This window comes from Bos javanicus, chromosome 11 (assembly GCF_032452875.1).
Source record: "Bos javanicus breed banteng chromosome 11, ARS-OSU_banteng_1.0, whole genome shotgun sequence".
In the NCBI taxonomy this organism is placed as follows: domain Eukaryota; kingdom Metazoa; phylum Chordata; class Mammalia; order Artiodactyla; family Bovidae; genus Bos; species Bos javanicus.
The window spans coordinates 13,867,972-13,883,085 of NC_083878.1; the positions used below are offsets into that span (position 1 = coordinate 13,867,972).

A 15,114-nucleotide genomic window follows, 5' to 3' on the forward strand; every position below is an offset into this window, starting at 1 on the left:
ATATTGGTATTTTAGAAGACTGCTTATATGGATCTTCCCTGGTGGCTCAGACAGTAAAGCGTCTGCCTACAATGCCTACCATGTGGGAGACCTGGGTTCAATCCCTGGGTCAGGAAGATCTCCTGGAGAAGGAAATGGCAACCCACTCCAGTATTCTTGCCAGAAAATCCCATGGATGGTGGAACCTGGTAGGCTACAGTCCATGGAGTTGCAAAGAGTCAGACACGACTGAGCGATTTCACTTCACTTACATGGTACAGCCCCATTTATATAGTGTTTTATATATTATATTAATTATATAGTCTGTATATTTACATATGCGCATATGTATATGTATGCTTAAAGAGATGACTGAAAGGATTTTTAGTGGTTGTCTCTCAGGATGAGATTTTGCATAAAACCCATATTTTCCTTATGTTTTTTTTATATTGCTTAATTTTTCTACATGGCTATGTATTTTTTTGTAATCCACATAATTGTTAATGCCACTTTAACTTAAAGAAAGATGACTGGTAGAGCTGAGAATTATTCCAGCAGCTGCTGAGATTCCTGAATGTTCATTCTAAGTAACATTCTAAGTAACTCCAGCCCACCTTTGAGGGATATATGGTCCTTCTTAGGAGATAGGGATGTTCTCGAGTCAAATTCAGGGGTCCCAAGAGAGAAATAGTCAAGAAACTTCAGAGTTGAGGAAGGGAGGGCTACTGCTCGAATCAGCTGGGAAGCTTTTTGAAGTCCTGTAGCCCAGATTGTACCAGTGTCCAGTGAAATGGGCAACGCTGGGGTGAGCCCGGATAGCCATATTTTCAAAGCTCCTTTGTGATCCAGTGTGTTGACAACTACTGGGCCAGACCCAAAGCTGGAGCTCTGTCTGGTCCACAAGATTTTGGTGACTTTCTCACCCCTGATCAAAGGGCTTGCTGGAGTGAAGGAAAGGAAGGGTTGGGGGACCACGACAGGGAACAAGTAGAGAATCTGCCTGTAATGCGGGAGACCTGGGTTCAGTCCCTGGGTGGGGAAGATCCCCTGCAGAAAGAAATAGCAACCCACTCCAGTATTCTTGCCTGCAGAATCCTGTGGACTGAGGAACCTGGTGGGCTGCAGTCCATGGGGGTCACAAAGAGTCAGACACGACTGAGCAACTAACAATTTCACTTTCTTCCAGAGGTGTGGCAAGGCCTGGGTTGTATTTTATTATGGAGACTTTGGGTTAAACTGAGTCCTTTAGATGGAAGGGGGTGAAGTGTGTGGGCTGGCCAGCTGGCATGTTATTGACCATTTTCCCTACCTTAAGTGGTTCTATTTTTGTTCTTTTCAGGGTTACAGAACAGGCTACACCTACCGCTATCCCTTCATTCAAGAGAAAACCAAACACAAAAGTGAGGTGGAGATTCCAGCCACGGTCACTGCCTTCGTGTTTGAGGAGGACGGCGCCCCGGTGCCTGCCCTGCGGCAGTACGCCCAGAAGCAGCAGAAGGAGAAGACCCGCTGGCTCAACACGCCCAACACCTACCTGCGGGTCAACGTGGCCGACGAGGTCCAGAGGAGCATGGGCAGCCCTCGGCCCAAGACCACAGTAAGGAGGGCAGAAGGGGCTCCCCTGGGGAGACCGGGGTCAGAGGAGAGTGCCCGGCCTCTGTGCAGGCTAAACCACTTTAAAAGAGGAACAGAGCAAACCTTCCCCAGGCCTGAGCTAGTCCTGTCTCCCCTTAGGGCTTCCTTCTGGGAGTCTGGGAGCAGCTGCTCATGCCCACAGAGCAGATCGCCTGTTTCTTGTACCTCTGTGCTGAGTTTCTGGGTCCAGCGCGTGGCTCAACAGGTCACTCTCAGCTGCATGAAAGCGTTTTGCTCCCACATCCAGAAGGGGCTTCCTGGAAGTTTGGGGGATGGGTATCCAACATTTGAACTGACCATCTGATGCAAAACCAGGAGGGAGGTGGGTACTTGCTTGTATTACATTGTCCTCTCCCATTATACCCTTTTCTGTGGACTTGCTTTAGGCATTAATGTGTTGAAGAGACCTGCCCAGAGGTTGAATTTTTACAAATTTTATGCTCTTTCCCTCTCTCTCCCTCACACAAACACCTCTGACCCTTAATTTGATTTTCACTATTTACTTTATAAGTAGCTGGCAGCCAAATAGAATAGCTCTTCATTAAAAAAATGAAACTATCCACAAGTCCTCTTAAAACGCGAGTGGCCGGCTGTCTGTCGAAACTGATCACCGAGGCTCCGTCCCTCCTCCGTTAAGTGTTATTTATGGCTGTTGATCAGGGGCCTTAGTTTGGTTGCTGGGTCATCTGCTGCCCATCTCTGCTCTGGGAGACAGACATCCAAGTGCCCCAAGAGTAGGGAATGTGTTTGTCTAGGCTTGCTGACCTTCCATGCAGGCTGGTCAGCTCAGCTCTCCTGGGGTGGACCACTGGGGTGGACGGTGAGCTGTGTGCCTTTGTCTTACTCACTGGGGCTTGTGTGTGTTCAGTGGATGAAGGCTGACGAGGTGGAGAAATCCAGCAGTGGCATGCCCATACGGATCGAAAACCCAAACCAATTTGTGCCTCTCTATACTGACCCCCAAGAAGTGCTGGACATGCGCAACAAGGTAAGGTGTAGCTAACTGCCTCCCACTCTTCTCCCGCAAGGGTGTAAGGAGGGGGCGTCCGCAAGGGTGTAAGGGGGGGGCGTCCGCAGGATGTGCACGAGTTTCCCCAGGTACCTCTTATGGGAAAGAAGAAAAGAAAGCATTAGTCGCTCAGGTCATGTCCAATTCTTTGTGACCCCATGGACTCTGGCCCACCAGGTTCCTCTATTCATGGAATTCTCCAGGTAAGAATCCTGGAGTGGATTGCCATTCCCTTCTCCAAGGGATCTTCCTGACCCAGGGATTGAACCCAGGTCTCCTGCATTGCAGGCAGATTCTTTACCATCTGAGCCACCAGAGAAGCCCACATGGGAAAGAAGGTATCATTTATTGGCCATGTTCCAGGCACAGTGCTAAGTGCTGTGGTTTTTTCATCGTGTGTAAACATCTAAGAGAGGGCTGCTAGCTTCAGACAGCAGATGTGTCTAAGAGGCCCCCAAATTGAATTTTTACAAATTTTATGCTGTTTCCCTTTGGCTCATTTTCAAAATTGCAAAATCCTTTATATTTATTTCTCTACCTTGGCTTTACAGTTCCCTCACTTATTTTCTTCATGTTACTTTAAATACCTAAATTGTAACAGAACCACCTCCAGTAGGTTAGGCATGCTCTCAGAGCAGTGTTTCAATGTGTGCGCCTCTGAAATGCAGATTTCTGGCTTACCCCCAACCCTCCTCCCACGGGTTTGAGATTTAACATATATGAGGTGTCCCCCTCCCCCAGAAATCTGTAGTTTAAACCAATTCCTCAGGGACTTTATAGGAATATTGAAAATTGAGAATCCCCCTCAAGGATCTACCATGCCTCTTCATCTCTTACAATGACCTTCTTAGAGTTCATGAGAATCTGGTGTTTTACATCAACTACTCATTCCCTGTAACAGCCATGGAGACTGTCTCAGAGTGGACGTGATGTGTTACTGTTATGTTCACACCACACTGGGCGGCCTATTAAGTACGCCCTGCTTCTGGACTGCTAGCTCACTCTCCCCTCCCTTTCCACACAGATTCGAGAACAAAACCGACAGGATGTGAAGTCGGCAGGGCCCCAGTCCCAGCTGCTGGCGAGCGTCATCGCAGAGAAGAGCCGAAGCCCGGTACAGGAGATGCTGCCCCCGCCTGCAGGGGGAACGAGTTTGCCTTCTGGGTCTGCAGTGCCTGGGGCTGGGCGGCAGGACCCCTGAGCTCACATATGCCCACCTTTCCCTGTGCTCTTGGGCGCTGGTGCTCTTGCTGCAAAATGGATGCTGTGAGGACTGAGGACAGTGTCTTATCGACCGCTGTGGGCCCCAGGAAGGCCGGGAGAGGGGTCGGGGAGCAGCCCAATCCGCCCACCCACCGGAGTGATACGGCTTCCCTGGTTCCTCTGTGGAACTCCCGTCTGCCCTCTGCCGGTGCTCCGCAGGGTGGGCTCGCAGGAGCGTGGCTGGCCGCTCCCAGCGGCTCTACAGCTGCCTGCTCCAAATGGTTCTGTCCTCTGTGCTTGAATATGGCATCATCAGGCCATACCTCTGAGAGGATGCCCACGTGCTCTCAGAGGGCAGACGTGTATATAAGGACGGGTGCTCTGTGGGAGGGGGAGGGCCAGTGAGTTGCCTACAAAACCCACATGGAGTTAGAAAATACAAAGTTGTTTCCATGCTTGAGATAGAACAGTGTTTGTGTAGTGCTTAGCAAAAGGGGTAAAGGTCAGAGTTCTGGCTTGTGTTGGAAATCATTGCTGCTCATTGCAAAGTCACAGTGGCATCTTCCTTAGCAGTAAGGGCCGGGCCGGGTGTGTGGAGGATTCAGGGACCATTCCTCTCTGCAGAGCAAACTAATGTCATGATTGCACATGGGGCTGCAACTCACAAGATGGGTGCCCATTGGCAAGGGAAGTGTGAAGGTCATGCCATCCCCTCCGCCCCACCCCAGCTCAGCCAAGAGGAGGGACATCAAATGTGCTACAGCATCAAGGATAGACGTACCTGCCCCAGGATATTGGGGGGAGGTGAGAGTTCAATACAATGAGCAAAATTATTAAAAACTCTGCCATTTATACCGAGTGCTCTCCTTGGAGTCCCTCTTCTTGGGATCTTGTTGGACTCTCTTGTGAACCCCATAATTGATGGGCCCAGTGCTGCCCTTCTTTTGAGAGAAGCCCAGGGCCCATCATCAGAATACCTGATGGGCCAGAAACAGATGGCCCGGAGTGCGTGATGTGGGCCAGCTGCTCTGGCTCACCTTCCTTGGGCTTCACTTTCTTTGGCTCCTCAGCTCCAGAGCACTGTATCCCCAAAGGCCAAGAGGAGGATGCTGAGTTAGGATAAAGGGATAAAGGGCTGTGGGGTCTGAATATTAGTCCCTGTCCTGGGCGAGAGGGGTCAAAGGATTCCCGGAGCTCACACAAGGCCCAGCGGTGAGCTCTCCAGAGCCAGGGGCTCCCCAGAGGTGGTGAAACACAGTGATTTTGCCAATGTCCCTGCGGGGACCTGCAGAGCAGGCAGGTTGAAGATCCAAGATTCAAGACCTTAACTTCCTTGAATTTATGACTGTGTGCACAACAGAAATAACAGTTTGGACTGAGAATGCTGGAGTCATTGTGTGTTTTGCATATGACTTACTGCTGTGTGCTATGTGGCTTGTCCTGCTGCTGGGAGAGGAGGGGTGGTGGGTGGGGAGTGGCTGGCTTGAAGTTGGTTGAGCCGACGCTTTGCTTGCTGGGTTTTGGCTGGCTGACTGTGGGCCACTGACTGTATTTGCATAGTGACAGCTTGCAAGTGTCCACAGGAGAGATTGCAATAAAGGTGCATCTTCCTTCTCCTTGGGAGCATCCTTTGATTTTATTTCCGGGGCAGAGGGAGGTACCCCTGCATTCATCCAAGGCCCTGAGCTATTGCTAAGGAGCTGCTTGTCACGCTGTCCCTAGCAAGACCAGGGGCAGCCACATGAGTCTGAAAGGAAGCTGAGGCCTGGGCCCCGAGCGCGGCGTTCAGAGGGCAACACGCTCTGTGGTTAACTTTCAGTCCACAGACAGCCAGCTGATGTCCCAGGGCCAGGCGGATGCCAAAGACGAATCCGAGGAGATGGCACCCAACCCCTTCAGCCAACTCACGGACCAGGAGCTGGAGGAGTACAAGAAGGAGGTGGAGAGGAAGAAGCTGGAACTGGAGGGTAAATAACCCTGGTGGGGGGTCAGTGCTTCAGGACCTGCGGGAGGGAGGGGAGAGCTTGGGGCACTGGGGAGGCAGCAGAGCAACTGAGGCCGTCACTACCCCCTGCCGTGCCCCCCAAGCAGCAGGACCCACTCCTTCCTGCCCACCAGAGCCCCCAGGGCTCCATCCAGGCTTCTTTGCTTTGTTTTCAATCTTCATTTGCTTCTCTGTGTCTCTTCTCTCTCATGTCTTCAATTTGGCCTTCCTGCCTCATCACCAAACAATATTCTTATGAGCATAATACTGTTATCCCCAATAATGCCCCTCATGGCTCGTGCCTGGCAGTGGTTACATGGTGCTGCCATGACCCCATTGATGCTCTCACCTGGGAAGAAGAAGTTAATCTGTGTGGTGCTTACTTAGAGTAGCACCATATAAATATGGCCTAGGTCAGTAAGCACCAGACAAATGTTAGTTATAATAATTGATCATTATTGTAGTGATCACTGTTGTTAATGGATCTGGTTTGGTATAAACCTGGAAATCAGAACTGTCAGCAGCCAAGGCCTTTATGTCAGAATTTCAGTCAAGCCCATCTCTCCATGCTGACTCTTGAGAGCTTGTTCATGCCCTTGTCCCTTCCTGGCAGAGTTTCCCTTCTTGGCTACCTTATTCAATATTGTCTACACTTCAGGCTCCATGGCAAACTTCTCTCCATCTAGGAAGCCCTCTCTGTTCCACTCATGAGCTGTCCCTTCTCTTTGCTCTAGATGCACTTGGGGTCTGAGACACAGGACTTAGCTCTTGATTTTGTCCACTAGACAAGATGATGCTGAAAGCTCAGCTTCTCTCTGCACCAGTGCAGAATCAAATCTCAGAGACAGAGTTTTGGGTGAAGTAGATAGGAATAGCTTTACTGTTTGGCCAGGCCAAGGGGGCAGCAGTGGGCTAATGCGGTCACAACCGTGTGTTCCAACTTGGGGAAGATAGTGAGAAGTTTTGTATTAATTGTCCAAAGAGGGCATGATCAGCTCATGGACATTCTTTGGATGGGTTGGTGGTGTGGTAAGTTGGAGTCAGCATCGTTAGCCTTCGGTTCCAACTGATCTGGGATCTGCATGCTTGTGGGCAGCATATCATTATTAATCATTACCTTCTTCCACTTGGAGGGCATTTCAGTATCTGCAAAATAGCTCAAAGATATGGTTGTGTGTATCCTCTGATGGGCCTTGCCCCAAGGCTGCTCTTGCTGTTTGTTTCTCCCTTGGGAGAAAGGGACCTCCTGTCCCTTTGATAATTAACAACAGCTTGAATCTCCCCATTGGAACTCAGGGAAGATCATGGAGGTTGAATGAAGGTAGCTTCCTATAGTCAAAGAAATGGGGGACAGAGAGGCCTTGTGCCCAGGAGTCCCACAGGCCCCTGCATGGTATCAAAGGCTTTTATTCCCTCAGGGAAGGACCTTCTTCCACGTCCCCCATCCCCACCCAAAGTCAGCCATCTTCCTGGGCACAAAGGCACTGGAAGAACCCTTGCCAGCTTGCTTGGAGTTCTCACGTGCCAGTCGAGGAAGTAGATGGAAAAATATAGTGCTTTTTGTCTCTAGAGGTTGTTTGGACTGAACACGTAAGTTATATAAATAGTATCTGAGCTGCATACACATAGTGGGCGGGAATTCCCCTGCAGTCTTGCATCCACATCAGGGGTAATATAATCCATCCGAGGATGTGATTTGATGGAGGAAACAGAACTGGACTCTGACTCCTCCCATGTGCCTCGCTCAGAGTGTAGCAGACATTTTAAAAAGTGTGTGTGGGGTGGGGGGATGGGGAAGCAGGTGATTCCAGTTAGGAGAAATAAGGACCAAGTAGAAGAAAGCATTGCCTTAAGGCACTTTATCTGCCCATATCTCCTCTGCCTGACCTCTGTCCTGAGTTGGTTTTCTGTGTTTTCAGGAGAGAAGGAGCCGGTCCCAGAGGAACCCGGCTCCCCTGTGAAGTCTGCACCTGCTTCTCCAGCTCAGAGCCCAGCCAAGTCCGAGCCAAAGAGCCCTGTGGGCTCTCCCTCCAAATCTGTGGACGGTGAGTTGAGCTGAAGCGCTCGCTGGCAGGGAGGAGGCACCTCCACAGACCGAGAAAGGGGTCTACATGGAGTTGTGCACTGCAGCGCCCCTGCCTTTTGACACATGCTGCCCTCCTACCAGAAACTCCTTCCCCTCTGCTATTTCTAGGGATCCTGAAATAGAGGTTGCCAGTTTTAAGCCTGTTCCATTCACAGGCTGTGACAATACACCTTACGGGTATAGCCCGGTCTAAGCAATGCTGAGTACATTAATGATTGGCCCATAGCCTCCTCGTCTTCAACTCAGGCCAGACTGGCTGGTGGGCCTTTCTAGATGCAACAGCCCAGTGCTTAGATTCTACTGTGCACAGGGATCACTTAGGCATCTGGTTAAAGTGAAGATTAAAATGTTAAAATTAAGATGCAGTAAGTCTGGGGTGGGACCTGAGACCCTGCATATCCAGCAAGCTCCCAGGTAAGGCTGATGATGTCGCTGTCAACTGTGACTGTGCATTGGAATCACCTGGGGAGCTTTACAGTTCCTGACACCTGCCAGGGTCCTACCCCAGTGATTCTGAGTTCAGTGGTCTAGGAGTGGGGGCGGAGGAGTGCAGCCTAAAGTGATAAGATCTCTTTCCAGGTGAGTCTAATACATAGCCCAGGTTGAAAACAGGAGATCCGCCCTGGGTGTTCTTTGGAAGGAATGATGCTAAAGCTGAAACTCCAGTACTTTGGCCACCTCATGCGAAGAGTTGACTCATTGGAGAAGACTGTGATGCTGGGAGGGATTGGGGGTAGGAGGAAGAGGGGACGACAGAGGATGAGATGGCTGGATGGCATCACCGACTCGATGGACGTGAGTTTGAGTGAACTCTGGGAGATGGTGATGGACAGGGAGGCCTGGCATGCTGCGATTCATGGGGTCGCAAAGAGTCAGACACTACTGAGTGACTGAACTGAACTGAACTGAACCCTAAGATTAACCCTAAAAACCCAAAGGAGAAAAGGAAAGATATACCCATTTGAATGCAGAGTTCCAAAGAATAGCAAGGAGAGATAAGAAAGCCTTCCTCAGCGATCAATGCAAAGAAATAGAGGAAAACAACAGAATGGGAAAGACTAGAGATCTCTTCAAGAAAATTAGAGATACCAAGGGAACATTTCATGCAAAGATTGGCTCAATAAAGGACAGAAATGGTATGGACCTAACAGAAGCAGAAGATATTAAGAAGAGGTGGCAAGAATACATAGAAGAACTATACAAAAAAGATCTTCACAACCCGGATAATCACGATGGTGTGATCACTGACCTAGAGCCAGACATCCTGGAATGTGAAGTCAAATGGGCCTTAGGAAGCATCACTATGAACAAAGCTAGTGGAGGTGATGGGATTCCAGTTGAGCTATTTCAAATCTGGAAAGATGATGCTGTGAAAGTGCTGCACTCAATATGCCAGCAAATTGGGAAAACTCAGCAGTGGCCACAGGACTGGAAAAGGTCAGTTTTCATTCCAATCTCAAAGAAAGGCAATGCCAAAGAATGCTCAAACTACCACACAATTGCACTCATCTCACATGCTAGTAAAGTAATGCTCAAAATTCTCCAAGCCAGGCTTCAGCAATACGTGAACCGTGAACTTCCAGATGTTCAAGCTGGTTTTAGAAAAGGCAGAGGAACCAGAAATCAAATTTCCAACATTCACTGGATCATGGAAAAAGCAAGAGAGTTCCAGAAAAATATCTATTTCTGCTTTATTGACTATGCCAAAGCCTTTGACTGTGTAGATCACAATAAACTGTGGAAAATTCTGAAAGAGATGAGAATACCAGACCACCTGACCTGCCTCTTGAGAAACCTATATGCAGGTCAGGAAGCAACAGTTAGAACTGGACATGGAACAACAGACTGGTTTCAAATAGGAAAAGGAGTACGTCAAGGCTGTGTATTGTCACCCTGCTTATTTAACTTCTATGTAGAATACATCATGAGAAATGCTGGGCTGGAGGAAGCACAGGCTGGAATCAAGAAGGCCGGGAGATATGTCAGTAACCTCAGATATGCAGATGATACCACCCTTATGGCAGAAAATGAAGAAGAACTAAAGAGCCTCTTGATGAAAGTGAAAGAGGAGAGTGAAAAAGTTGGCTTAAAGCTCAACATTCAGAAAACGAAGATCATGGCATCTGGTGCCATCACTTCATGGGAAATAGGTGGGGAAACAGTGGAAACAGTGTCAGACTTTATTTTTGGGGGCTCCAAAATCACTGCAGATAGTGATTGCAGCCATGAAATTAAAAGACACTTACTCCTTGGAAGGAAAGTTATGACCAACCTAGACAGCATATTCAAAAGCAGAGACATTACTTTGCCAACAAAGGTCCATCTAGTCAAGGCTATGATTTTTCCAGTGGTCATGTGTGGATGTGAGAGTTGGACTATAAAGAAAGCTGAGCACTGAAGAATTGATGCTTTTGAACTGTGGTGTTGGAGAAGACTCTTGAGAGTCCCTTGGACTGCACAGAGATCCAACCAGTCCATCCTAAAGGAAATTGGTCCTGAATTTTCATTGGAAGGACTGATGCTGAAGCTGAAACTCCTATACTTTGGCCAACTGATGCTAAGAGCTGATTCATTTGAAAAGACCCCGATGCTGGGAAAGATTGAGGGCAGGAGGAGAAGGGGACGATAGAGGATGAGATGGTTGGATGACATCACCGATTCAATGGACTTAGGTTTGGGTGAACTCCAGGAGTTGGTGATGGATAGGGAGGTCTGGTGTGCTGTGGTTCATGGGGTCGCAAAGAGTCGGACACGACTGAGTGAGTGAACTGAGCTGAATAATACCGTCCACACCTCCCAGATCATGAAAGTGTCTTTAATGAGCTTCTGGAATCACTGTGGGGAATGAATGCTCCTCCCCTGGGTCCCCTGGGGCCCTCACCAGGGAAGCCTGGACCCCATGCAGATGGTACCAGCTGGGTGGCCTGATGGAACCTTCCCCTTCCTGGGGTAGAATGGCCAGACATGTGGATGCTGCTTGCATACCGCAGTCCTGAGCTCCTTCTTTGAGTTGCTGCCTTGACCACAGGCCTAGCGCTGCCAGAGGAAACCCATCTGCTTGAGGCCAGAGCCTGAGTGGATGTCCCATGACTGTGTCCATCTGTCTCATCATGGTGTTGTCAGCCTATATGCAGTGTTTTCCTTCCTCTTCCCATTTGTGCCTTCATCAAAGGAGTTTCCTCTGATTCTGAATACCTGTCTCTGTCAGAAGTATAGGGATGCTGTTTACTAACTTACTCCAACACTCGCAATGTGGGGAGGGAGGAGTATTGCAAAGGAAATAGATTTCTCCTCAATTTTTAATTTGCAGTTCACAACCTTGCCTTTGGGAGGTTTCCTGACTGTAAATGCCATGACCAATTCCACATGTGCTGTGCATGGACTAGGCTCCGTCTAAGATAGATGTACTCATGCACAAACACTCTTGTATTCACACAGGGCACACCACCCACAAGCAACAAGCCCCCACAGTGAATGAACTGTGGGACCAGCTGCTGGGTACTCCCCTCTGGCAGTTCCTGTGGCTTCAGGAGCACATGTGCAGCCCATTCCTAATGCGTGGGCCCATCTAAGGAGCCCATGATGTCTTCTAGGGCTGGAGGCCAGAGCCTGAATGACCTTGGGGCACAACCGCCAGATCTGGATGCATAGAGCACCCAGCCTGACTGCTGTCTGCAGCATCCTTGCAGCCAACTGCAGGAAGGCAATGCCACTGAGAGGAGGCTTCCATTTCAGCTCTTGGGAGCCCCTTAGAGCAATTTCTGCTGTCCAGTGGGACAGAGGACAGGAGGAGGAGGATGTAAGGGGTGGGATCACTGCTTTCCCACTGGCTGAATTCCTGCTTTTCTTTGACCCAAATCTGTGCTCCATGGAGAGGCACACCCCAGTTGAGTTGTTAGAAGAGACTTCCTGAAATAGAGTTGGGGAATGTGGACCTCTTTGGAGCTGACCTCATGTGATGAGGCCCAGTTGGAGCTGTCTAGGGTGACTGTTGTGAGGTGGGGCTGGTTGGCTTGGCCATGCTGCCCGATGGCTGGCCCAGCTTCTCAGGGTGACAGGGCAAACACTCCAAGCAGCATCTGCACTTTCACGTGTAGCTCAGCTACTGGGTCAGGAATGGCTTTTTCTCCATCTGTCTCCATACTCTCAAATCCTCTTGTGCTAAATCACCTCACCATCACTCTTCCTCTGTCTCCTTGACTCCTACCACTCAGCGTCTCTGAAAGAGGCTTTCAAGTCCTCCTTCCTCACCTCTGCCATCTCTGTCATCACCTTCTCTTTAACCAGCTCCTGACTGTCCCTGCCCTGCAAACTCCATCCCCCCAGGAGCACTGGCTATCCCCGCAAAGAAATAGCCCTCCATTTGACATTAGAAGATCAGCCCTGTCACTGACTAATTTAGCCATCTCAAATAAGTTACTTAAAAACACTAAAGAATGGGGAACTAACACGAATCCTTGCCTTTCCTAATTCACAGCATCGTTATCAGGATAAAAGGAGCTCCTAAATATAAAGGGATCCGGTCCTGTGTTTTCATAAATGAGCTCTCACTGTGTACTTTGTTCCCAGGGTGGTGAGAGATACTATAGTGCTTGCTGTTTTAAGTCACTAAGTTTTGGGGTGGTTTGTTATGTAGCAGTAGATAATTATTAAATCTAGCACTTAATGAGAACCGGTTTATGGAAATTAGTTCTTCTGTGGGTTGACTAGGCTCAGCGGGATGGTTCTTCTGCTCCACTAATGTCAGCTGGGGCTGCAGTCATCCGGGTGCCTGACTGAACTAGAATTTCCAAGATAATGCACTCATATGTCAGGTGCCTTGGCCGGAGTGGCTGGAAGGCTGGGCTCAGCTGGGACAGTGGAATGGCTGGGCCTCTTTGTCTGCCTGTCTCTGTCTCTCTCCATGTGATTGTAGGTACTCTTCATGTGGCCTCTCCATCTACGTTCCCATCAAGGTCGTTGGACTTTATACATGGTGCCTCAGGGCTCCCCAAACAGAAGCTAGCAGAAGCTGCTAGGCCTTCTTAATTCTTCAGCCTGAGGCTGGTTAGTGGCACTTCCTTTAATGGCATTTCCTCTAGTGGCACTTCCTCTGCATTCTGTTGCTTCCTCCAAGTCACAGGGCTATCCCCTACTCAGTGTGGGAGGGGGCCACACTCAAGTGTAAAATTAATATATTGGTAGTAGGTTTAGAAAAGGGCAAGATCATTGTCAAACGTCAAGGGAGGCTTGAACCAGACCATGGGGAGATATATGCTTGGACTGGCAGACAAGAGTAGAGTAAGCTTTCCAGGGAGTGGGCATTTCCGGGAGGGGACACTGGAGGACTGAGAGACAAGTGTTTGGATGTTGAGGGAAAGTGAGAAATCCACTCTGAGAGGTAAGTACCCAAACAAGCTTGGCATCCCCCCCCAAAGCACCTTTCTTCCTCCTCCAGCCTCTGCAAGCCTTTCAGCTCTTTCCAGCCCATGAGGGTATAGATATTGTCCCTGCCTGCCAAGCCCAGTCTTCCTCTGAAAGAGAAAGAGCACTCTCTCTACTCCCTTTCCTCTTCCTCCTGCTTCCTGACCACCATCCTTGGATAGACAACCCCCTTTTCCAGCCTCTACTTCATTCCACCCACTCCCACATCTGTCTCCTACTCCCAGAGCTCCAAGTGCCCCATCTAGGAGAGAAAGCCAGTGATTCTCCTTAGGGGATGTGAGAAGGTGAGTTTCTATCTGCTTCTAGTTGCTGGGGCTCTTCCCAGCCTGGTCTTCAAATAGCTGAAGACTCATCAAGTTCTGATCTTACCTGTTTTGGGCTTTTAGCAGAGGAGGGATCTGGACTCTCAGAGCTGGTCCTTGATGCTTTTATTACTGGGGCCCAATAAGTATTTCTAGAGCCCTGTTCTGCCTCCCCTTTTCTTGGCCAGCCACACCCTTCAGTGTTTTTGGTTTCCTCCAGTTGAGGGAGTGATGACCTTAATTTGGAACCTGACTTCTCCAAGGCCTTTTGCCTCCCGGCCCCACTTTGTGTTTCTGCTGCTCCCCGAGAAATTCATCATGAGAAAGCTCTGTATACTGCCAGCATGAGAAATGCTGGCCGTATACTCAGCATGGTCTCATTTTCTGGATGGGGAAGAAGTACCTGGGTGTGTGCTCCTAAAGCAAGACACAGCAGAGGCTGCGGCTGTGGATGAGGCTGCTGGGGTGGGCAGGGATGAACGGTGCTGTTGGAGTGAGGCTGCCTGTTACCACCAGGGCAAGAAGTAGCACATGGACAGAAACGGAGAGCCCTCTAATCCACAGTTGTGTTCATGGAGCTAGAAAGCAAGTAACAAAGTCATCTGAGAGGGTGAGACTTGAGAAACATGACCTCATGGGTCACCTCAGTGAGGGGCCATGAAAGGAACAGAAGTCCAGGGGATTGAGAGCGGGGACAGAGGAAGAGGTTCAGGAGGTAAAGGCCAGCACACAGCCTTCTCTTTGTTTACATGGTTGTCTCAGGCTGTGACAAGTAAGAAAGATGACAATGTGTGGTGTTGGCTTGGTTGGAATAAAACCATTCACATGTTCATTTGTTTGCTGATGCATTCAACCATTCATGGATTCCACAATCACTTTTTGAATACCTCCTATGAGCTAGTTACATAGATAATTAAACACAGTCTTGTCTAATTTATTTCAGTTTTGAGGGAAGGGATAGACATTAAAAAGAAGTGATTGTTGTATATTTCTGTGATGGAATTTTGTACAATAGGGGCCAAAAGGAGCGACACATTCTACCTGGAAGGAGGGACGGGATCAGGAAAGAGTTTAAGGGGAGGGTAAGACTCAAGCTGATTCATTGCGTGGGTGAAGGTTGGGGACATGGAGAAGATAGAGAAGGGCAGTCCAGGCAGAGGGAAATAGGTTGTAAAGGCAGAGAGAGGTCCAGGGACAGAGGGTTGATGAGGCCAAAAGCAGGTGAGGAGAGGAGAGCTGTCAGGGGGAAGGTTGTGTCTGGACTGCTTTCCTGTGTTCAAGAGAATGGCCAGTGATGACCATGGGAATGCATGGGGGGAGAGCAGACCATAAGGGCCATAAGAGTCAAGGGCTTTAGAGGGCTTGGTAGGTGGGTGATGGCAGGATGCGAGCCACACAGTAGGAAGATGGGAGCCAGGGCCAAGGCCCTCAGTACTAAGAGAAGACAGTCCTCAGGAGTCGTTGGAGAAGACTTTGGTTTGCCCAGAGAGTT

The 15,114-nt window shown here is 49.3% G+C and overlaps 1 protein-coding gene across 1 annotated transcript in view; it reads left to right on the plus strand.

Annotated features, from left to right (window-relative positions):
* Positions 1-15,114, plus strand: part of ADD2 (adducin 2) — a 126,112-nt gene that overhangs the window by 102,869 nt on the left and 8,129 nt on the right. Inside the window, exons 11-15 of the mRNA XM_061431991.1 lie at positions 1,319-1,576; positions 2,483-2,602; positions 3,648-3,737; positions 5,646-5,793; positions 7,730-7,855. Of these exons, the coding sequence (XP_061287975.1) occupies positions 1,319-1,576; positions 2,483-2,602; positions 3,648-3,737; positions 5,646-5,793; positions 7,730-7,855 (742 nt within the window). The remainder of the gene's footprint in view (positions 1-1,318; positions 1,577-2,482; positions 2,603-3,647; positions 3,738-5,645; positions 5,794-7,729; positions 7,856-15,114) is intronic.